The 26,913-nt window shown below is 38.9% G+C and overlaps 1 protein-coding gene across 4 annotated transcripts in view; it reads right to left on the reverse strand.

The window, feature by feature from the left end:
• FHIT (fragile histidine triad diadenosine triphosphatase) overlaps positions 1 to 26,913 on the reverse strand; it is a 1,365,721-nt gene that overhangs the window by 1,028,884 nt on the left and 309,924 nt on the right. For 3 of the 4 annotated variants that reach the window (XM_058562152.1, XM_058562157.1, XM_058562162.1), the window contains one exon: positions 1,148 to 1,256. The exons of the other annotated variant lie outside the window; for it this stretch is intronic. In XM_058562152.1, the coding sequence (XP_058418135.1) occupies positions 1,148 to 1,184 (37 nt within the window). In that variant the 5' untranslated portion in view covers positions 1,185 to 1,256. The remainder of the gene's footprint in view (positions 1 to 1,147; positions 1,257 to 26,913) is intronic. 4 annotated transcript variants of the gene reach the window in all.

A 26,913-nucleotide genomic window follows, 5' to 3' on the forward strand; every position in this document is an offset into this window, starting at 1 on the left:
CCCTTCTCCACACTAGAGCCAAAATGATCTTTCAAAAATCCAAATATTTCTGGTCCCTCCTATGCCTAAAGATCTTCGACAACTCACCATTGTGATCAAAACTTACTATGATCCACTAGGCCTTTCATGATCTGCCCCTACCTGCCTCATTATCTTTATCTCTCACCACATTCTGCCCCCTCTATGCTCCCATCTGCCATCCTCTTTCAGTGCATAGATCCTGCCATGCTCTCTCAGGCCTCAAGACCACGTGACATTCTGGACAGCCTCTTCACTCATCTAATGTCTACTCAGACTTGACTTCTGCGATTAGACTTCATTTTTACAGGGAGGTCATCCCTAAGCACTCTCCACTACCAAACCAATGTGGTATGCTTCCCACAGCATTTTCTTCTTCCCCCTTTATAATACTCATCATAGTTGTGATTAATTGGTTAATGACAGTCTTCTCCTCTAAACTGTAAGATCCATGAAGGCAAGGACCATGTCTGTCTCTCTCCCAGTTTCTGGCATATAGTAAGGTTCAATGTACATACACTGAATGGCCAGTTGTAATTTACCATTATGCTGACACTATCTTGGGAGGGAGAGATTTTAATAATTCAAGTGCACACATGAAAAAGAGACTCATGAAAAACTAATAAGAACAGAAAAAAGTTATTAAGGACGGTTTTAATGACAGGGATATATCTTTTATGGTTGTAGTTAGACATCAAGCAAAAACCAGTGTCCTTCCTAACGTGCTCCATGATTCGGCAAAACTGAGTTTAGAGCAAAGGTAAGGAGTCAGACAACTCTGGATTTGCATCCCAGGTTTTCTACTTATCAGATATCGGATTTGACATAAATCTCTACTCCCTCTAAGCCTCAATTTCCTCATCTGTAAAATGGGGATAATGACAAAACCTGTCCAATAGGGGTTTGTGAGGATTAAATGAGAAAATACATGGAAAGATCTTACCCCAGTGCTTGCCACAAAGTGAGCACACAATGTATGTTAGTGGAGGTTCTTTAATGTTCTGGCCATCGTCATCAGAGACAGAATATAAATTAAACTCAATCAAAACTGTAAGAGCTTGATAAATGCTAGACAGCACTGTTGTGGATGTTGTTATTGCTATTTGTGGCAAAAAGTACTAGCGCTCACCTGAGCATGTGGCTTCCTTGCAGTTAGGTGGCTCCATGTTTGTCTTGGTCACTACTCTGGCCCAATGCCCAGCACAGTGCTTAACATGGTGTTATGCAATCAGCAGTTCCTGAATGGGCAATTGAAGCAAAGGTCTTAACCAATGTGATGATGCAAATATTCTTGTAAGAAAATAGAAAGAGAAAGGCAACATTCAGCAGAGGAGGAGATTGGAAAGAAGAAATAGATTGGTTTTATTTAAAAAAATAATAATAAACGGTTTTAAGCAATAAGATTAGAAGTTCAATTGTAATGGTGCAAAATAGAGAACTCGTTGAAAATTTTGTGCTATTACCCAGTCAAAGTAGAAGCCGATAATGAAGGCAGCAGCATTCAGAACCATCACATCTAGGACCAGCTTTCAGACCCTGAAAAGTCGATTAGAACGTTCCAGGAAACTGCTGCAGTTTCATTCTAAAGGAAGACTCTGAACTCTGTTCACATCTCTCACCCACTCATATTGCTTTGTCTACAAGGGTGGCCTTTATGAAGTGAGGGCTCTGTTCTCTCCTCCATCTTGATCCATGACAATAAAACCCAAAGTGCCTTCCACCCCTAAAAGGAAGCTTTGGTGAGTGCCTTATTATAATTATTACATGTGACATAAGGCCTACCACTAATATGAGACAGATAAGAATAAATTACCCAAATGAGACAGAAATAGCCATTCACTTCAAGAAAGGCCCACTTTCTTGAAACTCTGTGGCATGGAAACCATTTAGAGTTTGCTGTCAAGATTCCTAGCAGTGCTCATTACCTCGGCCAGCAGTCCCTCTGGACTACTGAAGACTTACGTGAAATACATAATCATGGGCTGCAATGCCTAAGTGCAACAGGATGATTTAAAAGCACCATGATAGCCTTCACCGATGATATTCATCTCTTCCTGTCTCTTCATTTATGGTCCAGATGAAAACTTGAGACGCAATCTGTAAATTGCCATTCCCTAAAAAGGATTTCAGCAGCTCTTTAGGAAAGATTGTTTAAGTAGTTTTAGAAGCCTCGAACATTCTGCATTTATGGTACTTATGGGTATAGTTTCTATTTCATAAAAATTAAGCCTCACTAAAAGCAGTATTCAATTCCTGCCCCAACTAGAGTATAGAGTAGTGAGTAAGCACATGTACTTTGGAATGAGACAGATCTGGCTTCACCTCTCGGCTCCCCACAGACCTCTGCATGAATTGGACAGGGTATTCAACCTTTTTGAGTCTCAGTTACACCATCAGGTAAATTATATTATGCATGCCTGGCACGGAAAAGCTTAATAAATGTTAGATGTTATTGGAATTAATATTGTTATTATTGCTGTTGTCATTTTTCTGGCATAAATCACTGGTATTCACCCAGGCACATAGCTAGACCACATTTCCCAGGTCTGATACAGATGGGTGGGTCCATGTGACTGAGTGCAGCAGAAGCGAGTGATATACACCTCCTCCTGGATGGACCCACAGAAATCTTCTACCCCTTACTCTTTCCTTTTCCCTTCTCAACAATGATGGCTACTTGTTGAAGAAGTTATAGCTACATGATGGAAGGAACCTGGATTCTACCCAAGAACCTCCCAGGAGAAGCACCCTTCAGAAACATTTGCAATGGATTCTGAAGGAGTAAGAAATAAACTTTTTTCTGTGAAGTTACTGAGATTTGATGTTGCTCATTACAGCACTTAGCCTACCTCAGAGTTTTTCAATCTGGGCACTACTAATACTTTGGTCTACATAATTATCTGTTATAGACAGCTGTCCTCTGCATTCTAGGATGTTTAGTAGCATCCCTGGCCTCTACCAACTAGATGCCAGAAGTACCCTCTCCCCTAACTGTGACAACCAAACATGTCTCTAGACATTGCCAAATTGTCCCCAAGGGGGCAAAATGGCCCTTGGCTGAAAACCACCAGCCTACCCTGATCAAAACATCATCATCACTGTTGTCATCACCATTATCATTACTGATAATCTAGTCCCTCACAACTCCCTTACAATCACAGCCCCAAAGTTCCAAATATAGGTCCAGCATAATTTTTTAGGAGAAAAAGTTAAATGGCACCAAAACTTAAAAGAAGGTAAGGGTACAAGTGGTAAATCCAGAGTTAAAAGGGACCAAAACCAAAACAAACATAATAATTAAAAACAAAAAAAGCTGGTTTGATCATTTTGGTAACCTAGAACAAAATTATCTTCTAAAAAAAGAGAACTAAACATCTCAGTCTAGGAAGTTTGATGTGTTTAACAAATACTCATAGACTATCTATTATGAGATAGGCACTGTGCTAAACATAAACTGGTGAATAAAACAGATATAATCCCTGCCCTCATTGAGATGAAAGGTAAGTAAAAATATGGTGGATTTTTCTAAGAGCTTAAACATAGCCATTAACTGAGCATTATGATAGGCAGAATTCTGAAGATGTCCTTGCAAGATTCTTGTCCCTGATTACTTAATCAAACACTAATCTAGATGCTACTGTGAAAGGACTTTGCAGATGTAATTAAGGTTACTAATCAGCTGACCTTAACATTGGAACTTATCCTGGATTATCTGGGTCCAACATAGTTACACAAGGCCCTAAAAGTGTAAGCGAAAAGTGGAAGAGTAAGTCAGAGAGAGGTGGCAGAAGAGGACGCAGAGGAGATGCAGCAGATGGGAAGTCAGAGAGATTCCAAGCATGAGAAAGACTAGATGTGCCAATAACGGTTCTGAGATGTAAGGGCTACGTGTGAGGACTAGAGAGAGGCTGGTACGAGCCAAGGGTGGTCCCTGGCTAACAGTCAGCAAGGAAACAAGTACTTCAGTCCTACAACCACAAGGAACTGAATTCTGCCGACAACTTGACCTTGGAAGTGGATTCATCCCTAGAGCCTTGAGAAAGGAACACAGCCCTGCCAACACTTTGATTTTAGCCCCCTGGGACCTGTATTGGGCTTCTGACCTACAGAAACTGAGATACTGGATGTATGTTGTTTTAGGCCACTAAGTTCATGAAATTTGTTATGGCAGCAATGGAAAACTAATGAAGCATTCTGCCTTAACTATCACAGAAGAGAATGGGTTGAAGGAAATAACATTAAAACATGCCTTATCCTTCATCAATCTCAGATTTGCTAAGTATTTTATAAGTGCTTATTTATGGAATAAATGAATTCATTTGTATTTTCATCCATTGGTTAAAAATATGTTTTGAGCACCTCCTCTTTGATGGTCCCTGGGCTACGTCTTGAGGACACAATAGTGAAAAAGTTATTGTCCTTTACTTCCAGTTGCTCATAATGGAAGTGGATGACAGAAACATGTACACTCAGCAATAATGCAGAGAATGTAATAAAAGCCTTAACACTATCTTAATATAAATATGAATAAAAGTATGAACAAAGTACAAGGTAGCATGGAATAAAAATCACAGCTAACAATATTTATTGAGTACTTATCTCAATTATCTTTACAACAAGCCTATGAGGTAGAGCCCTGATCCTTCCCACTTTGCAAATGAGGAAGCTGAGGCACAGCAGGTGAAGAAACCAGCCCCAAATCACAGTTGGTAAGTGGTACAGCAGGGATCTTAAGCCAGGTAGTCTAACTGGAGAGCCCATGCTTTCATACACTTCATTGTGCTCTCTCTCAACATAGAAGAGTAGGGAGGCTTCTGAGAGGGGCTGAGATTTTGGGTGGGTACCATTTTCAAGGAGAGAACAAGGGGCCAGCAAAAAGAAACAGCAATGGTAAAGTCAGAGATTCAGGGAACAGGTGCATGGTGTGGCATATTCAGGGAACAAAGGAGGACCCTGTATCAGGATGAAGGAGGGCTGATAGTAGATGACGTTGAAGCATGAGTTGTCCTGACTTGAAGGTCTTGCACCAATCAGTTGTTTGACTCCATTCTGAGGCTATCAAAAGAACCTATTCAAGAGCATGATAAGACAATTTCCAGCAACTTGCATATGATCTTTAACATTATTTCAGGGGATATTAGTGGATACCACTAGGCACCCAACATATAGCCCTCCAGTGTAACGATATTTATTAATATAACTTGGAAAAAAACTTTAAAAATATAGTAAAACCCTAAAAGATTCTATTGACTCCAAGGAAACTAGGATAAAGTGCAGACACAAACAAGGATCCAGCTCTATCTTCCACCTACAAAGCTTTTCATATCTAAATTCACGCACATACTGCTCAGCTTCTGAATCATCTTAGTTCACAATAAAATAGGTTGTAAATCTATGTGTTGACTTTGGGAATATTTCTCGATAGCAACAGACCAACTGCTCAAATCAGTATCACCCAAAATAAAGAGATAAATATGGTATATAGAAGTGAAGGCATTTGTTGATCAAAAAACTCAAAAATTCCTCCATTTTCTTGCCTGATGTAGAAAAAGTCATCATATGCATTTGGCATTCTAGCCTGTGCTGTTTAATATGGTTGCCACTAATCATATGTGACTATTTAAACTTAAATAAAGTAAAATTAAATTCCATCCTCAGTCTCATTAGCTGCATTTCAAGTGTTCAACAGCCATATGAAGCTACCACTAGTGGCCATCACACTGGTCAGCATGCATATAAAATATTTACAGCATTGCAGAAATTTCCATTGGAAAAAAGTCATTATTTAGAAAAAATAGTGATTTATTCACTATTTATTCACAACTAATACAATTTAGCTTATTTTAAATTTATACAATTAAATTCTCCTAGTGTGGGGTCTTATGAGGTTCTGAATTTTTGTTTTAATCATTCATATGTATTCCATTCCTCTTAGTATGAAGAGATTCTGTAAAAAAAGACTCTCTGGAGGCAAGATCAAGCATTTATTAGGTACTGGCTCTTTTTCAAGCTCCGCGCTAAGCATTTCACATCTATTAAATCACTTAGGTCTCCCTGTGAGATAGGCATGGTTATCCCCATTTTACAGTTGAGAAGGCTGAGGCAAAGAGAGAGCACCACATCTTTTCATTAACAAAACCTAAGAAATATTAATTTCTTCCCAAGTAGCTCCAATACTCCTAGGAGAAATAGACTTCACAGACCGAACAGCTAAGTTTTCCAGAGATGAGGTTTACTTAGAGGGAAATCCAAGTTCTTTTTAATACAATTGTGGATTTTTTTTCATTGTCAAAATCATCCTGTTCTGGCAGTAGCTAAGCAGTGACTCAGGGAAGTACAGGGCAAGGAGAGAGAGGAAGTCTGCCCAGCTGGAAGCACTGAGTCAGACGTGCATATCCTCAGGCCCCAAAGGCTCCACGCTTCTGACACGAGTACACACAGAGTTCCTGTTTTGTAATTTCTCCTCTCCAATCTCTGGAAGGAATGCACTTGGTATTTATTTTTAATCTGATTCTCCCTCCATAAAAGTGCAGAAGATGTGATACCCAACCTCTAAGATGATCCCCGATGATTTTTGCCTCCAGGTAGTTGTCTCTCACATGGAGCAGGGCTGACCCATGCAACCAACAGGATAGTACAGAAATGATGGTGTGTCACTTCTGAGGCTAGGTTGTAAGAGACATTAAAGTTTTCTCCTATTCTCTCTCACTGGGGGAAGCCAGTCACCACATGATGAAGATACTCAAGCAGCCTGTGGAGAGGCTCATGTGGGGAGGAACTCAGCCTCCCTCCAGCAACCACCACTAACCTGCCAGGCATGTGAGTGAGACACCTTGGAAGTGGATCCTCCAGCCCCAGTTAAGCCTTCAGATGACTGTAGACCTGGCTGACACATAAGAGACTTAGAAAACAAACCACCCAGCTAAGCCTGTCCCAAATTCCTGACCCTTAGAAATAGCGTGAGATAATAAATGTTTATTGCAGTTTTAAACTATTGCCTTTCAGCATAATTTGTTATGCAGCAATAGATAACAAACACAGAGGGTTTCTCAACCTTTGCCTAGTGGCAACTCTACAGATGAAATATCTCACACACTGCTTTATACATCTAGCTTGCTCTCCATAATAATGTCTCATCTTAGCACTCTGCCTGTAAGCTTTTTGCAGGTAAGCTCCAAGTAGTATACATTGCTGTATCCTCCCTTCTCATACTGGTTGATTGACTGGGTTCCTGTGATTTTCTTCCTTCTCCTTCTATTGAAATCATTTTCCTCAACTCTTGGGTCCCTTCTCTTAAGATTTCCTCCTTTATTTTTTTTCTCCTAGCTGAGCAAAAGCCATAAAAATTGACAGTGTTCTATTAGAATGTGTGCATGGCCCTCAGCAACAAGAACCCACAATGGTCTTTTCAATGACCAGAGAAAGATTGCAAAGACTCTTGATTCATTTGTTATGAACACCTCTTCCCACAAGGAAGCTGCTACACATGGTGGAATAAATTAAATAAAATTAGCAAATTTGCTTATTATCTATTTCCTGCCCATTGAACACATGCTTCACCCGTAAACTACATTCATTCCACACTTACTGGACATGCAAGGCACTATGGGTGATGCAAGAACTATATATTGTCTGTTTTCAAGGAACTTATAATCAAATATAGAAGACTTGTCACAAAGATGCAAATATTTATTCATATTCACATATATGCATAAGTAGTACATTTACATATCAACGACAGTGAAAGCTAAGGGCCAAATGAGGGGTATACACAAGTGTTAACAGATCTTCAAAGGAAGAGGTTATTGCTGTGAGCTGAATTGATCATGACAGGCTTTGTGGAGGAACAAAGCCTTAAGAAAGTTTGACTGTGGCAGATGTTATTATAGATACTACCAGTTTCATCCAGTTCTCCTTTGGCCCTGGGCATAGAGACACCTGCACATCTCAGCCTCTTGTGGTTGGGCAGGACCACACAGCTAACTCTATCCAATGGGGTGTGAGAAAAAGTAGCATATTTCATTCAGGGTTAAGTCAGGGAAAAACTCATGTTTAATTCTCCAGTATCTCTTCCCTAAGAAGGTAATATATTCCGGATGGTACAGCCACAGGATGGTGGTGGCTCCATCCACTTGGGTCCCTGAATGACTACAATAAGTAAAGCCCCTGACAACCTGTGCTGGACTTGTATCATGAGCAAGAAATAAACCTTCCTCTGTGTTACTCCACTGAGATTTTGGGATTAATTTGTTATTGCAGCATAATGTAGTCTCTCCTAACTAAAACAGAAAGATTCTGAAAGGTGGAGGGTAGAAATGGGTACAGGTAGTTTATAAATCATGTGTTACATGACCCTTCTCAATGACAAATCTATGTGCATACCAGAACATAGCTTGTTATGACATATCTTAATAGAAGTGAAGGTTTTTAAATAAAAATACAAAGAGAGTTGGAAAGGCAGTAAAAGAATGAGCTGTTGCCCCTGGGTGATCATTACAGATCTCAGAGGAACAGGATTATTAATGCCTGGCCAAGAGCATTCCTTTCTCTTCCCTTTCTTTTTCTTTGAGATTACAAGCCATATATTTCCATTTGGAAAACAGTTTCTCATAACCTCTAAACCTAACATGAGTCCTGTGAAACCCTAGTCTACAGTTGAATGGCCAAAAATAAAGACTTGGAATTCCTGCAAAGCTACCCCATTTTACACAGCAATGCTTTCTTTCTCTACCAAGAAAGTATTCCTGAGTGATGGATTTCCCTCACTCGCTGTATATTACACTTACTGCTCTACGCCTGTCACTCCCTATTCTCTTCCTAGTTGTTTGTGCTTTATTAAATTCAACACTTTGAAACAACCAATAAGAAGCAGAGAACCTCAAGAAGCTCTTTCTCTTACAATCAGAGATATTTTTTTCAAGAAACAAATGACATTTTCCAATCAATTCATGGGTGGGATTCATTGACTGTTTTCTTTGTAACGTTGTTTCTCAATGAGTAGCAAATGATCTTCAATGAGGATATGGTGATAAATTTTAGCTAAACTTTTTCATATGAACATTATGTCCCACATTACCTCCTCAAATCAAACCTCTTTGAAATTTATTTGCAAATAGAATTTAAGAGTCTAAAGACACAATCAAATTGGTGTTCCTGCCTATTATTCTCAAAGCAAAGCTCTAGGCCATTCATCTCAGGATATGCAGTACAACATCAAGTGGAAATTCAAAGGCCCACCTCAGTTTCGAATATCTTTGAATATTTCTGTTTGGGGGCAGGATACGGGAGCAAGGGAGGAGAAAACAGGGTTTCTGAGAAATTTATTTTAATTATTTACATTTTAGATCATCTCAGTTTTTGGCCTTAAACAGTGTACTACAGTTCCGCTTTTGTCATTTTGAAGGAATTTCCCAGGTTAACCAAGTCCCAAGGAACTGACCTCAGAATGGTTCCTTCTCTAAGGCAAGTTTCTGTAAACTTAACAGGAAAGATTTGCAAACTGTTACTAGAGATTCAAAAGTACCCTTAAAACACCAAATTTGAATATAATACTTATTCATTTAAACCCTATAACCCTCTGTGTAATATCAATTCTTCTAATCTTTGAGCAATATTATTCTTGTGCCATTGGTTTGCAGTGGAGAATGTATTAGTAAGTCCCTCTGGTTCTAAGTAACAGAAACCAAGTCAGACTAGTATAAAAAGGAAGGGGGATTTATTAGAAGGGCATAAGAATGTCCCAAGGACTCAGAAGCAGAGATGCAGCCAATTCCCCTAATGCCAGAAAACAAAAGGTAGGCGGGAACCTAGGGAATACAGTCTCCTTCTTTCTCTGCTCCTCAATCCTTGTAGAGAAACATGGCCACCCACAGACGTTAGGCTTCCTATCATAGTTCCAGCCCCACACAAAGAATGACTGCCTATCTCTAAATCTCAAATTCCAGGAAGAAAGACCTTGGTGGGCCATGATTGGATTATGTATCCAACTCTAATTGAAATAACTTTTTCCAGGGACCCATGTAGTGATCAATTATATGGTTGCTAAGGCCCAACAGACCACTCTTACAGGGAGAGAAGAGCGTTCTCTGAAAAGAAGAGATGGTTTGTAGACTCCACAGCCATGCCACAAGTGCCAGTATAGATAAATGGAAGCCAGAGTTTAAGCAAAGGCCCCAATGACCTCAAGCTGTCCCATCCATTTTCTCCTTTTACAGGAGCTGATAGGACTTCAAATACTCATATCTGACACCAACGAAGAGGAATAGTCCTTTCTTGATATCTTTTCCTCAGCTCCCAAGTGGCCCCCAACACCTTGCACTACTATGCACTGTGGGTTCTGACAAAAGAACAAGTGAAGAGACTTACATTTTATTCTTTATTTTTTTCTTATAAAGATTTACAATAAATATCATGGGCACGTGGAAATAATCCACCACGGTCCACACATTCTCTGTTGACTTACCTCATTCCCCATTTTCCTCTTTGGTCTGGTGTTTAAATTATCCTGGCTCCTCAACTCTGTCACCTGCTGTTTTCAGTATATGTGAGCAACAGGAAAGTGCATGCCCACAGGAACTTAGAAATGAGAAAACTAACATTGCTGTTACATACATAACAGATCAATACAGAGATATTTAATCGCTTGGAAGAACACAGGTCAGCAGAATATGACTTTCAATTGGTAGAAGATATTAACATATTTAAAGGGAGGAAAAGTGGTCAGCCATGGAGAAACAGACAAAGAAGAGCTACAGAGACAGATGTTGGCAGTGGCCTTTTAGGCACTATCTAGGGAAAAGAAGTCTTTAGCTAATGGCCCTTTGGTATTCTTATGTAGGGAGAAGGGCACCCCTAATCTGGAGAGAGATCCAGGAAACTGTAGGAAGCTGTAGGCAGCTGAGGCCTTGGAGTTTCAGTTCCTCAGGAAAGGCCATTGAAGGGTAGCAGAATGTGCCAGCCCAAAATACACCACTTTCATAGACTGATTATTTTGAGCTGTAGGCACGTGAAAAACAGCAAACGCAAGGAGAGGCTTTCTCTGAACTCCCCTTATCTGCCTAAAGACCAATCCTCTAAAAGGAACTTAATTGTTATAAATCCCCTCCCCAGGAGTTTCAACAACCAGGGAATTTGATTCTTGTCACAGGAGAGGAGACTAGAAGTCAACACCACACCCAGACAAACTTTGTCACAAACTATCATCTCCCATCTATTCTTCTAAGGGCTCATTCATCTCTCCTAAAAATCATTTACTCTCCCCTAAGAGGTCTACGTCTCCCCTCCCCTTTCCCTTTTAAAGATGGTAGTTAAGTCTGAGTTCTAAGCCACCTTGGGGAGTTACTCATTTTTCTCTGGGTATCTCCCAAGTATATATGAGGTATACATGTTAATAAACTTCTGTTAGTTTTTCTCTTGTATTGTCTTTTATTACAGGAGTCTCAGCTAAGAACTCAGAAAGGTAGAGGTAAAATTATTTTTCCTCCCCTACACCACCAGCATTCTGAGATTCTGGTATCAGGCTATCTATAGCCTGACAGTCACGTCATATGAAAACATAACCACATCACTCAACTCCTTTTGTTCTCTTCTTACACAAAACAGGCAACTTTCTGAGGCTCTAGCTCCCCACACTGCTAAGGCCTTCATAGAGGATGGAATGCACAGTTTACACTGACCCAATATTCTGTGCAGTGGTTCAAGTGCTCATTGTAAAATCACAGGAGGGCATCTTGGGCTAGTACTCAGACTCACAAGCTTGGGTAGCGCAAGTCTATCTCGAAGGGAAGAATCTCCCATGGACTAGACCATGTAAATCAGTGCCCCCCAAGAGAGCTACTGGGGTACAGTCACTTAGCCTGCTCTCCTAATGATGCCCCAGACATTGTCAACATGGCCCAATTAAAGCACTTTATTATTAATATGCCAGCTTGCTTTTATATAATTTTCTAAAAAAATTACACAGCAGCGACATTAATAACATGGTTTTTTAAAAGAAATAGAGTCCCTTGTAAACCTGTTTCCATTTTCCATTTGTGATTCTTGCCTTCCTGACCTTACCCATATGCCTGCATATTCTTGCATATCTGCACATCTTATATATCTGCCGTTTTGTATCTTTTTTTTTCACATTATACCAGAACCATTTTAATAAATTATATCAGAATCATCTCTGCATATTTTATCATTGACTTCACAGTGAAATTATAGACAGCACTATGATGCCACTGTAATGAATATTCTGTTGAGCTTCTGCTACATTACTCCCTTAGGAAAAGTCCCCTAGAATTCCCATCTCAGAGGATCATCTCTCCTGATCAGGTTCTACGCTGTCAAATGGTTCAGCAAAAGGAATTCACCTACCCATGATGCCACTAGCAGTCTGAACAGCATAATGGTTTTACCACAACATTCTCAGCACTAAATATTATCACTTTTTGAAATAGTGAATTTTTTAGATCACAATGGTACTTTCAAAATGCCATCCTCTTTTTAAAGGGCTCTATATAAATTAGGAAGGTGTCCAGGAATGGTTACATATTTAACATGTAATTTAGGACTCTAATTATCCAACTGCGTTGTTTTGTTTTGTTTTTTGTGAGGAGGACTAGCCCTGAGCTAACATCCGACGACAATCCTCCCCTTTTATTTGTCTTGAGGAAGATTGTCCCTGAGCTAACATCCGTGCCCACCGTCCTCTACTTTATATGGGATGCTGCCACAGCATGGCTTAACAAGAGGTGCGTCGATGTGCGCCCGGGATCTGAACCGGCGAACCCCGGGCCACTGAAGCGGAGCGCATGCACTTAACCACTTGCACCACAGGGCCAGCCCCTATCCTACTACATTTTTTAAAAGGATTATGCCGAGACAAATACAAATGGAGTAGAAATGATTACAGAAAACCTCTTTTGTGATATAAGCAGGCAAACACATTCTGCAAAATCATGCTGGAAGGGACTGTATGTCTTACCTGCTGTGTGTCCCTAAGGGTGACACACTCCTGAAATGGGCTTTAATTTGCCATAACTGTCTGCTTTGTTTTGTTTGTTGTATGAATTCCCCGCTATAAGGAAATGCTTTCAGTTTTTTCTCTATCTCATGGGCACCTGTTGCCAAAAACATTTGCAGGCAGTAAACAACTTGACACATATTAAAAACTTGTAGCAGGAAGGCAGGAAGCTAATTTTCTAACATGAATTGTCCAGCTCTGGGGTCTATAATCCTGTAACTCAGTATAATACCACTTCTCTTTGACCCAATGCATACACATTTCCATGAGACACCTTGGGAAAAGGGCAATCAGATATTTCACATCAGTGGGACTTCTTTCTTCCTTTGTCCCCTACTTTCTTTCCTTCTCTCTTTTTCTCTTTAATTCTTCTACCCAGAAAAATTCTCGAGGAGCAAAAAAAAAAAAAATACATCCCTCTCTGCATTTTTAGAAGTTGGCCAGTTTTGCTCCCAGGTTTCTGAACACAGAAAATTATGCCTCAAAAATAGTCCCACGTTATTCTCAAAAATCACCTTCCTCAGTCGTTAGCCCATAACACCAATTTTCCTTTTGAAAACGTAACAAAAAATAATAATCATTTTTGGAGACAAACCCTTACTCAGAAAGATTCAAAGACAATACAAATTTAATGATCACCTTGAGAGCCGAGGTAGTACATCCCAGGAAATAATCATAAAATTTATGATGGCCTTAAAATTGTTTAACTCCTTTCAGGAATCTCTGAATTATAGGGTAGCAATATAACCAAGGACTGGCAACAACTCACAAAAGTCCAGAAGAGTTTTGCCTTTGAGTTTGTAAGCAAAGATGCTTAAATTGTTCCCCTTCGAAAAATAAAGATTATTTATTATTTACCTTCTTGTGCATCAGACACTCCTGAAACATGTCTATAATTCTTGTGTTCTTAGGTTTGAGCTTCAAGGTCTCCTAATGCATGGGAAAACTAGTAGGGTAGTGAGCCAATCAACTAGGTTTTTTTGTTTGTTTGTTTTTTCTATTGTTTTGTTTTATTTGGAGGGAGAAAAAAAGGAAGACAGAGAGAGAGAGAGACCACACTCCTCAACAGCTCCATAAAGAAATCTGCAAAGCAGAACCCAAGTGGATGAATCAGAATGCAGAAGGATATAATTTTTCCTTCTAGATGATTATACTGGAAGCAAGAAAGATTTTAAAGTATTGAATGCTTTTTCTGACAACCACCTATGGCTCTTTCCAAAGAGACACATGTAAAGTTAGGCAAGTTGTTTTCTGCCCTGTCAGGAAGATATTTAGTAACAGCCTTGTAAAAGTAAGTACTCACAGCTGCCCCCCAGAAGCTGTGGATTTGCTTTGCAGCGATGTTGCTTTCAACAAGTTCCTTTGTTGCCTTGTGTGTTCTCCCATAAAGGCTGGCCGCTTCTACAGGTGGAGTTCCCATTCTCTCTGCAGGAAGACTGTCTGGAAGTACACAAACCATCCAAGCTGGCTCCATCTGATGGTCCTTGCATATGCAGCATCCTAATAGTGACCCACAGGATGGGAATGTGAAATTCATATTGACTGATCCCTTAGGGGTGTGGTGAAGCTTAATTGGTAATAGATATAAAGTCTTTTGAAGGAAAAAGCACTGTTTAAATACAAAGTATTAATTTTATAATTTGCTAATGGCAAGAAATATTAAGCCTGGCTAGTGAGTATTTCCCATTTGAGTAAGTATGTTTCACTGGCAAATCCCTTTATAAAATTTAGATAAACCTCTATGATGCAGAGGAGTCCAACAAAAAGCTAAGCAGCAGGGCTTGTTGCTATGGAACTTTAAAATTGGCGGGTGACATCTGTCACCCCCTAAGTGTCTACAATAAAAACCTAAGATCACCATTTATTTATATGGCATGTGTTAAACATTGTCCCCACTTCTCAACTATACCAGATCAAGAACTGATATGTACTTTTTTGTTATGAAATTGACCTTTATTGAGCACACTGCCACTTAGCAATTCTGTAACCTTGCACATGTTGTTGAACCTCTCTGAGTCATTTCCTCATCTATATAAACAAGGCTAATGATAATACCTACTTTGTAGGGTTGTTGTGAGACTTAAAAAAGAATTAAGTAAAATGGAGGCTGTATTTATTAAACTCTAAATAAATGTTTGCGGCCAACAGCAGCAGCAGCAGCATCCTGCAATAATGCTAGCAGTCCTCTAAGGAAGCTCTTCTGAAAAGGCTCTATATCCTTGGTCTAAAGATTTTCTTGTTCTAAAGATTCTCTTGGGCTAGTAACCAAATCCTTGATTAGCTTCAAGAGCTCTGTGAACTCTCTGAAATTGAATGTGGGACGGTATGACTGTGGGGCTATGTACACTTTTCTAGGAAACCTCTTCATGTATTTCATCACTCAGAGGTTAAGAATCACTGCCGTTAAGTCATCTAGTTTTACCTTGTCTCCCTCTACTTCCAAAGGAGAACCAGAGTCCCATTTAGGGCAGAGTGACCAGGCCAAGGATACAGCAAGAATCTTATGCTTTGGTCATTGCTTACGCTCCACTCCATTCCAGCTTCTGCAGGCCTCCTCTCCCAACAGCTGTGGCACTAGTCGTAGCTCCCTTCTGCAGCCTCGACCCATCCTCATCTAAGGACTAATCATCACAAGTGGCAGGAGAGATTTAAGAATATCTAGGCCAGTGCTCTGGGCCAACATCAAGTCACCTGTGCAGCAGTGTGCCATCATGGAAAGATCATGACATTTGAAATAAGAAGGCTTGTGTTTAATTCTGTTCCACCACTTACTGGATGTATGACCTTGCAAATGTTTACTTAATCATTCCTTCTGTCATTATAAAATACAGGCAATAAGATGATTTACTTTTTGAGTCTATCACGAGAGAAATGAGATAATGCGGAGCAGATAGAAATATGGGAGCATATGTCAGGCAACAGTAGGTGCTCAACAATAGTCTCTTCTCATCCCTGGGCTTCGATCTGGCTCCTTTGGTCACCTGCCTAGGGCCCAAATCCCTCTGGGAATGAGCTCTGCCCTCACGGGCTTCTTTATCCTTCTTCCCAGTTACATACTCAAACACACTCAGAGCCACAAACCCTACTACCTTCGGAACCTTTTCTGATGCTTCCTTGCCTGACTTTTATCTTTCTGCACCACACTCATGGTTCCTAGATTTCCTACCATAGAATTCTACTCACGCCTAGGGCCACCCTCCTACAATGTGTGAGACTGACTACCCTACTCCTATCTCCCACGCTGGCCACTTATTTGAACTGCTGCCCATCAGTATAATCTTGAAACACAGTCATGCACCACATAACAATGCTTTGGTCAACGACAAACTGCATATACGACGGGGGTTCTATTAGATTATAATGAAGCTGAAAAATTCCTACTGCCTAGTGACATAGTAGCCATAATAACAGCGTAGGTTTTCATTATTTATTTATTGTGAGGAAGATCAGCCCTGAGCTAACATCCATGCTAATCCTCCTCTTTTGCTGAGGAAGGCCAGTCCTGAGCTAACATCTATTGCCAATCCTCCTCCTTTTTTTTTCCCTTTTTCTCCCCAAAGCCCCAGTAGATAGTTGTATGTCATAGTTGCACATCTTTCTAGTTGCTGTGTGTGGGACGCTGCCTCAGCATGGCCAGACAAGCGGTGCATCAGTGTGTGCCCGGGATCCAAACCCGGGCCGCCAGTAGCAGAGCACGCACACTTAACCGCTAAGCCACAGGGCCAGCCCCCGTAGGTTTTCATTAATAGAGAGGAAAGTTCATGGTGCATTATTTGCTTACAAGCAAATCTATGATGAAACAAACAAACCAAGCAAATCACTGTGGACATAATTCTGAAAAGAGTGACACCTCCTCAAGAAGAGCCCCAGGCAGGTCCTTCAGGAGGTATTCCAGAAGAAGACCTTGTTATCATAGGAGATGACAGTTCCAAGCATGCTATTGCCCCTGAAGACCTTCAGGTGGGGCAAGACGTGAAGGTGGAAGCCAACGATATTGATGATCCTGACCCTGTGTAGGCCTAGGCTAATGTATGTGTTTGTGTCTTAGTTTTTAACAAAACAGTTTAAAAAGTAAAAATCAAACAAGAAAAACAAATAAAAAGATTTAAAAATAAAAAAATCATATAGAATAAGGATATAAAGAAAGAAAATATTTTGTACAGCTGTACAATGTGTGTTTTAAGCTAAGTGTTATTACAAAAGAGTCAAAACCAAAAAAATTTTAAGGTTTATAAAGTAAAAAAGTTACAGTAAGCTAAAGTAAATTTATTACTGAAGAAAGAAAAATATTTTTCATAAATTTGGTGTAGCCTAAGTGTACAGTGTTTATAGAGTCTACAGTAGTGCACAGTAATGTCCTAGGCTGTCACATTCACTCACCACTCACTCACTGACTCACTCGAGCAACTTCCAGTTCTGCAGGCTCCATTCATTGTAAGTGCCCTATAAGATAAGCTATTTTTTTTGTGTGTGAGGAGATCAGCCCTGTGCTAACATCTGCCAATCCTCCTCTTTTTTGCTGAGGAAGATTGGCCCTGGGCTAACATCCGTGCCCATCTTCCTCCACTTTATATGGGACGCCGCCACAGCATGGCTTGCCAAGCGGTACGTTGGTGCGTGCCTGGGATCTGAACCAGCGAATCCCGGGCTGCTGCAGCGGAGTGCGCGCACTTAACTGCTTGTGCCACCAGGCCAGCCCCAAGATAAGCTATTATTTATCTTTTATACTGTATTTTTACTGTACCTTTTACATGTTTAGATATGTTTAGATATACAAATATTTACCATTGTGCTACAATTGCCTAGAGTATTCAGTACAGTACAGGTTTGTAGCCTAGGAGCAATAGACCATACCATATAGTATGTATGTAGGCTCGGTATGTAGTAGGCTATATCATCTAGGTCTGCGTAAGTACACTCTATGATGTTCGCACAATGACGAAATCATCTAATCACTCATTTCTCAGAACGTATCCCCGTCATTAAGTGATGCACCACTATATCATGGTAGGTCCGCCAGGCTCAACCCACAGACACACCTCATCCTCAGTCCCTCTACCACAGTACTAACCAGTGCACCGTGCTTGTGAAGCATAAAGGGAACTTTGATTTCCTGGGCCTCTGGCATTTTTCACATATCATGAAATTTTCAAATCCAGGTTAATTGAGTCTAAAAGGCCCATGGTTATTTGAGGGTAAAACTTGAAAGCAGTAAAATTGATAATAATGAATGGTAAATATAACCTTGTTGAGCTCGTAGTGTATGCCAGCCACTGTCCTAAGCACTTTATATATATTTTTGCATACGATCCTCATAACAATTGTATGCAGTAGATATAACCATTATCTCTATTTTATAGATAAGGAAACTGCGATGTAGAGCAGTCGAGCAACTTGCCCAAAGTTACACAGGGAGTAAGTAACACAGACATGGGATTAAAAAGACAGTCCCCATTCTAAACAAGTATAAAAAATGTTTCAGGGTGTCTATCTCCAGCTAAGGAAGAGTCATTTCATATACATATATGAATATATACATATATACATACATTTCCTCAGGGTCATCTCAATTAGAGGTCTCTGAAGATGTGACCATACTGTGGTCATAAATTGTTGACTCTGTAACTTTACACGAAAACCTAACCTCAACCCACTTGACATGATACCACTGTTCCCTTAGTAGATAAGGGATTTTTCAACCCTGGGACAGATAAGAATTAAACAGAGAGATCTACAGTCAATAAAACCCAAGTATTCACACTTTTTGTTAAGCTAGGCACTGGGACAAACTGAGTATTTGATGTCAAGTATTTGTAATATTTAAGACAATTTATCATATTTAAGATTCTAATAGATTAGCCCCAGGATTCCAGTTTTAAATGTGTAACTGATTATTGACTTCTGATTTTAGGTGGAAGTTTAAGAGAATTTGACTGTAAGTGGTACTGGGATATTTAAGATAATTGGATTTATTATGTTTATGAGTTTAGTATATTTGATTCAAAATCTAGTTTAAAAGCTTGGAAAGGTTTTGCCTATTAGGGTTGTGAGGTTGCCCTGCCAAGCTTCTGAAGTATTTACAAAGAAAGTAAAAGTCTTAAATTTGTAAATGCATTTTAAAATACTGATGAAGAAATTTAACTAAGTAAATGCAAAAAGAGCATTTAAGTAGAGTTTACTGTGTATGGCATTCATAAATCGTACAAAAAGATTTTGAGTTAATCTAAATGCTTTAAAAACTTGTTTAAAAATATGTAACTTCAATAAATTAAACATTAATTAAAATGTTTTATCCAAATTATAGTAAATAGACCCTTCCGCATACAAAACTGCTCCTTTAGCCACTGAAAACTTACGTTGAGAGACACATAAGCAAGAGAAACTGTTCTAAAATACAAATCTGATCATGTCATGTCTTGGTTTAAAATCTCCTTTTGGTCACCTATTACACTTAGGAGAAATTGGGAACTCCTAACCAAAGTCTATGAGGCCCTGCAAAATTGACCCTGCCCACTTCTCCTACTTCATCTTTAATTATCCTCCCTCTTCCCCAACACACTCCCTATCTCCAGTCTTATTGGCCTTTTTTTCTCTCCCTGGTGCATCACAAGTTCATCACTATAGCAAGGCCTTTATATTTGCCATGCTCTGTACCTGGAATACTTTTTCCAAAATCTTTTCCACGGCTGGCTCCTGTGTAACATTTAATTCTCTGCTCAAATGTCACCTCCTCTATAGGCCTCCCCTAATCATCCCTTCCTCCAGCAATCTCTGACACATTAATATAGTTTAAAGTCTTAGAAGTATCCTCAATGTCTGAATTATCTTGTTCATTTATTAGTTCACATATTTATTTTCCCTCTCCCCCAAATAAAATAAAGCTCAATAAGAGTAAAAACCTTATTTGTCTTTCCTAAAACGTTGCCTGATACATATTAGGTGCTCAATAAATACCTGTTACATGAATCAATAAATTTAAATAAATAAAACCCATTTTTACCTTAATACAAGGTTACTTTAAAAACATATCCCTACATAACATTGAGTCCATAACACCGAATTATCTGGGGTATATTTGACAAATTTGATTATGTTATTTTGGGGTTAACGTCCATGAATTGCTGAAAATAGGCCAAATGCCAAGCAGAGCATACAAGAAAATATGATCCCTCCCCAGGACACTTGCCATCCAAATTGTAAGCATTCAAAAATCTTGGCAAGATGCCTATGCTAATAAGAAAGTGATCCAATATTCATGAGACTTTGAAAAGCCATTAGTTTTGCCTGAAATTGTCTTGGCTTTTCCATAATTAATATGTCATTATCATCAGAAGGCTAAGAGATCATATAAAAGCATTTTTCATATAACAACACTCATAGGGACAATGATATTTAGCGACATATCACAATGACTTTTGATAAAAGAAAATAATCTAAAATCTGAGGCTAAGGAATGCTAGAAACCTCCTAAACAGAAAGAAGATAGGAACAGTTGGCATAAAACAGAAAGGTAGGGTGTTTAAGCGAATATATAAATGGAAAACACGTTGTGGAGATGCCTGGGAAGAGACAAATTCCAAGTACTCATGGGCCATGAAAAACAATATGATAGGTGTCTAGTTTCCTTAGTGTATCTTCTTTAATAGTTCTTCCTTGATTAGGTCACAAAGAAACTGGTCTTGAATGCCTGCTAATCCATTCCTCCATTTTCTCAACATTCTGTCCCTATATCAAGTTAGTTCACAAGAAAGGCAGATATCATCTCTACTACAATACATTAGCAATCTGTAGAAATGTCTTTACAGCACACCTTGGTCTGTTATCCAGCATGAATCTAAGAAACAATTAGATTAATAATCTTACAGCATCTTTTGTTAGACTACATTTGCCAACATTATCAATTATGTATTTTTTAACATCTTATATATAAAACGATTCATAGGAAAAATGTTCTCACAGCTAGGAAACAGTGTGTCCCTCCTGACAAAGTGGTACGCTTCCTTTTGTAGCTAATGGCAGTCACATCACTCACTTCTCTTCTTTGCCTTGTTCATCCAAGAAGCTCAGGGCTCAGAGGAGGACTTCCCTTAGTCTAGGTTGTCTAGAAGGACTTCCTCCCTCCCCTCCTTCTTCTTCCCTTGACCCTGATGTACAGACCTGTTTAGATTTTTGTTTGTTTTTTTGTTTTTTGCACCTGTGTCTTTTCTTACGAGTTGGTTGAAATTGGCTTTGGAAGTGTTTGTGATAAAAACAATGTATAATTTAGTAAAATTTTAAAACTTCCTTTTAGCAAAAAAGGTATATACTGGGTTCTCACCAGATTGCAGTAGATGTCTAGAAATAGCTCAGAGCTGAGGGATCACCAGAGAATTGGAGGAGGAGAGAGCAAAGAATATTTAAAAACAAGGACTTTTAGCCTACCTATAAGTACTGTTTGCTATGAAAACATAAAAGGAAAATTTCCATGTAAAGGTTGGTTGATATATAAGTGGATGTCTATATGGAAAATGACTAAATATCTGAGATGAAAGGAATCTTAGAGATCTCTGATCCAATCTCTTTGATTTGGACTAGGGAAAGTCCAAATCCATAAAATCCATTTAATCCATAGAGATTAAATGTCTTTTCCAAAGAAACAGGAAGTTGGTAACTGAATCATGCCTGGAATCTGGGTCTCCTGCTTTTTAGGCTATGAGTTTGCCTGGAACTTGAGGAACTATGAACGTTGGAGGGAAGGTTTTAGTCTGACGTTTAACTCCTAAGGACATGTTCTGTGCTCTACAGAGCCCAGCAAGACTGCACATTACCAGTGAAACCACATTAAAGCACCTTATTCTGCTCCAACTCCATTCAATGTCTGAATTGTACTGTTTGCTTATTTATGTTAAGTAAATTACATTTCCTGAATGTTTCAAATGGAAGCAAGGAGGTAAGGGTACAAGGGGACGCTGCTTCACTTTGAATATAGGAATACAAAGATTATAAGTGAATCTCCACAGATCGAATTCCAGTTCTACTGAATTTCTTCTGGTATCAGCATCGGCTTCTCACAGTTCCTGCTGAAGACGTCCTGAGCTTCAGATCCCTTCTTAATTTTTTTTCAAAAAAAAAAAACGTGTATAGGTTTACTGAGTTGCCTTAAATTTTAGTTTTATAATAACAGTGTAAACTTTTTCCATTTCTTGACTTATTCTTAGCAGGAAAAACGAATGGGTTTTTATATAAATTGGGTATTTATATAAATTAAAAGCATCATAGCTGGCAACCAACTGGTTGATACATATTTAAACACATTTAAGATAATACTCAGTTGCATTCAATAATCTTATAAGTAGCTACCTCCAAAATCAGTATAATGCACATATAGAAAAAGAACAACGATTTTGTTTGGATAGTATAGAAGCAATAGTACTATAACATTTTTTTTTTTTACTTTTTATTTTTAGATAATTATAGATTCACATGCAGTTGTAAGAAATAATACAGAGAAATCTTGTGTACCCTTCACCTAGTCTCTCCTCATGGTAACAACTTGCATGAGTATAGCAAGATATCACACCCAGGATATTGACACTGATGCAATATATCAACCTTACACAAATTTCACCAATTTTTCATGTACACATCTGTGTGAAGATCCATTTTTTTAAATAATTTTATTTATTTATTTATTTTTTTTTTTCCCCCAAAGCCAAGGAGATAGTTCTATGTCATAGCTGCACATCCTTCTAGTTGCCGTTTGTGGGACGTGGCCTCAGCACGGCCTGAGAAGCGGTGTGTCGGTGGGCGCCCGGAATCTGAACCTAGGCCGCCAGCAGCGGAGCACACGCACTTAACTGCTAAGCCACGGGGCCGGCCCTGAAGATCCATTTTTAACAGCTACAATTTATTTAGCACTTTTATGATCCAGTTGATCTTATAAAAACCAATTTACCAATGGAGAAAGTGAGAGAAAGAGGCAATAGTGAGGATTTGAACCTCTGCCATTTAACTCTGAAGGCAGTGCTCTTTATATTATACTGTAGATGTAAGAAGTCTGCAGGTGTGTTTGGTCCATTTTCAAAATTTTGTATATAGCTATTCCTCAAAAGATTCACATGAAATATTGGCACAAAGAGTCAGGTAAAACAAAGGAGAATATCAAAGCCATGAATCAAAAGAAGAGGCAACTTGGATTAATATGATTCAGTTTAGCTCTGAGCTTCTTGGTAGACAGGGCAAAAAGGTAAACAAGATGAGATATGTAATCCTTGTTGTCAAAGAGGAGAATACATATTGATTCTTCAAGATACAGAAATTTTAAAGTGTATATATGTATGTGCACATGGCCCATGCTTGCTTCTCATTTTTTTAATTCAGAGTTCATAAATGCCCAAAATAAAATTCTGCCAAGGCAGGCTTAACACATCAGTAAAAACTGTTTTTAAAAAATACACCCCACTAAGCTTTATAACTATGACAGTTTTCAAAGATGGGTACTATCAGTTCTTCCCCTGTACACTCATGCTGCTCCTCCTTCAAGGGGTAGAGTCTATTTCCCCTCCCCTTGACTTTGGGCTGGGCTGGCCTATTGGCTCTGGCCAAGAGAATGCACAGATATAAGAGTGTTCTCATTCCATGTGTAGTAGTTAAGAAATCTGGAAGCTTCCACTTTGGAGCCTTCTGGGGAAGTTAGCTGCCATGATGTAAAGAAGCTCAGGCTAGACTACCAAATGAATGACCCAGCCTACACCAAATGGAACAGAACAACTACCCAGCTGAGCCATGCCCTAATTCTTGACTCAGAGAACCTTGAGAAATAATGAATCATTGTTGGCTTAAGCCACAAATTTCTGGAGTAGTTTGTTAAGAGCAGTTAATAACTAAAACAATAACCAAAACTTATAACTGATAATTCATTCTGTAACCTTGCAAGTTTAGATGTATGTATCTAGGGGCTGACTGCAATCCTCCCCAGAACCCAGGAGAGCTGGTAGCCACTTCCCCCACCTTCTCCTCCCAGCTCACTCCAACAATAAAACCAGGTTGCCAGCAACTCTCTGAAAGGAGCTTGTACCCAAACCTGGCATCCAAAGCTTTTGTGACTGCCACCCAAAGGATGAGCACCCAAATCACCTAGCTCTGATAGCCAACAGGGCTTGCATTCACAAGTCCCATAGGATTACAGCAAACAAAGAAGCAGTTTATAACCAGACACAGGAGCACCCCCCATGGCTATACGCTTGGGCTTAATGCAGGGGGAACAGGCGAAAAAGCCCGTCTCCCAGTTTCTCCCAGAAAAGGGCTTAACTGAATACTTTCTCAGCTGCTGCCTGAGAGTTTGGCTTTAAATCTGCCCGCATATAGGTGTTGACTGCAATCTTCCCCTTTGAGACACTGACAAGTCATGGCACATATTGGGAGCCACTAAGAACAAAGAAAGCAACTTGAACAACCACAAAGATTTGAGATGTAACCAGGAACTTGGCCTGGGCTGATTGACAAGGTTCATCTCCCACATGAAACCTGTCTGTCAAGACTGGGAGAGTAGCTATTTTATCTAATGTACAGAAACCAACATACACAGTGAAGGAAAATGAAATAATAAGGAAATATGTTCCAAGCAAAAGAACAAGATAAATCTCAAGAAACTGATGTTAATGAAATGGAGATAAGTGATTTACTCAACACAGAGTTCAAAATAACAGTCATAAAGATGCTCCCCAATGTCAGGAGAGCAATGCATGAACAAAGCAAAAATTTCAACAAAGAGATAGAGAATATAAAAAAGTACCAAACAGAAATCATTGAGTTGAAGACTACAATAACTGAACTGGAAAATTCAATACAGGGGTTCAATAGCAGACTATATCAAGCATAAGATCAGCGAACTTTAATATAGGGTAGTGAAATTCAGCCAATCAGAGGAGCAAAAAAGAAAAAAAAATTTAAAAAGTGAAGATAGCTTAAGGGACTTATGGGACACCATCAAGCAGACCAATAAACACATTATAGGGTTATAAGGGTCTCAGAAGGAGAAGAGAGAAAGAAAGGGGCAGAAAGTTTACTCAAAGAAATAATGGCTCAAAACTTCTCTAACCTGGGGAAAGAAAAAGACATCCAAATCCAGGAAGCCAAAAGATCTGAAGAAAGATGAATCTAAAGAGATCCACACCAAGACACATTATAATTAAATGGTCAAAAGTTAGAAACAAAGAGAGAATCTTAAAAGCAGCAAGAGAAAAGCAACTTGTTATACATAAAGGAACCCCCATAAGACTAGCAGTGTATTTTTCAGCAGAAACTTTGCGGGCCAGTAAGGAGTGGGATGATATATTCAAATTGCTTAAAGAAAAAACTGTCAACCAAGAACACTCTACCCTACAAAGATATCCTTCAGAACTGAAGGAGAGATAATGAGTTTTACAGACAAATAAAAGCTGAAGAAGTTCATCACCACTACACTGGCCTTACAAGAAATGTTAAAGGGAGTTCTTCAAGCTGAAACAAAAGGATGCTAATTAGTTACATGAAAAGATATGAAAGTATAAAACTTACTGGTAAATGTAAACACATAGTTAAATTCAGAATACCCTAATATTGTCATAGTGGTGGGTAAATCACTTATAACTCTCGTATAAAGGTTAAATAACAAAAGCATTAAAAATTACTATAACTACAATAATTTGTTAATGGTCATACAATATAAAAAGATGTAAATTGTGACATCAAAAACATTAAATGTGGAGATGAGTGTAAAAATGTAGAGCTTTTGTATGCACTTGAAGCTTGAAGTTAAGCTGTTATTAGCTTAAAATATACTGTTATAAATATAATATGTTTTATGTAAGCTTCATGAAAATCACAAAGTGAAAACCTATAATAGATATTCAAAAGATAAAAAGAAAAGAATTAAAGCATACAAATCCAGAAAATTATCAAATCACAAAGGAGTAGAGTGAGAGGAAGAAAGGAACAAAGGATCTACAAAACAACCAAAAAACAATCACAATATGGCAATGTAAGTCCATAACTATCAATAATTACTTTAACATAGTTAAGATGTCCATACTTCCTAAAGCAATCTATAGAATCAATGCAATCCCTATGAAAGTTCCAACAACATTTTTCACAGAAATAGAACAAAGAATCCTAAAATTTATATGGAACAACAAAAGACCCCGAATAGGTAAAGGAATCCTGAGAAAAAAGAACAAAGCTGGAGGTATCACACTCCCTGATTTCAAAATATACTACAAAGCCATAGTAACCAAAACAGCATGGTACTGGCACAAAAACAGACACACAGATCAATGGAATAGAATCGAAAGCCCAGAAATAAACCCACACATCTATGGACAGCTAATCTTTGACAAAGGAGCCAAGAACATACAATGGAGAAACGAAAGTCTCTTCAACAAATGGTGTTGGGAAGACTGGATAGCCACATGCAAAAAAGTGAAAGTAGACCGTTACCTTACACCATACACAAAAATTAACTCCAAATGGATTAAAGACTTGAATGTAAGACCAGAAACTATGAAACTTATAGAAGCAAATATAGGCAGTACGCTCTTCGCCATCAGTCTTAGCAACATGTTTTCAAGCACCATGTCTGACAGGGCAAGAGAAACAACAGAAAAAATAAACAAATGGGACTACATCAAACTAAAAAGCTTCTGCACAGCAAAGGAAACCATCAACAAAACGAAAAGACAACCTAACAATTGGGAGAAGATATTTGCAAACCATACATCTGATAAGGGCTTAACCTCCAAAATATATAAAGAACTCATGCATCTCAACAACAAAAAAACTACCAACCCAACTAAAAAATGGGCAAAAGACCTGAACAGACATTTCTCCAAAGAAGATATACAGATAGCCAACAGACACATGAAAAGATG

The sequence above is a fragment of the Diceros bicornis genome, chromosome 2 (genome assembly GCF_020826845.1).
Source record: "Diceros bicornis minor isolate mBicDic1 chromosome 2, mDicBic1.mat.cur, whole genome shotgun sequence".
NCBI lineage: Eukaryota > Metazoa > Chordata > Mammalia > Perissodactyla > Rhinocerotidae > Diceros > Diceros bicornis.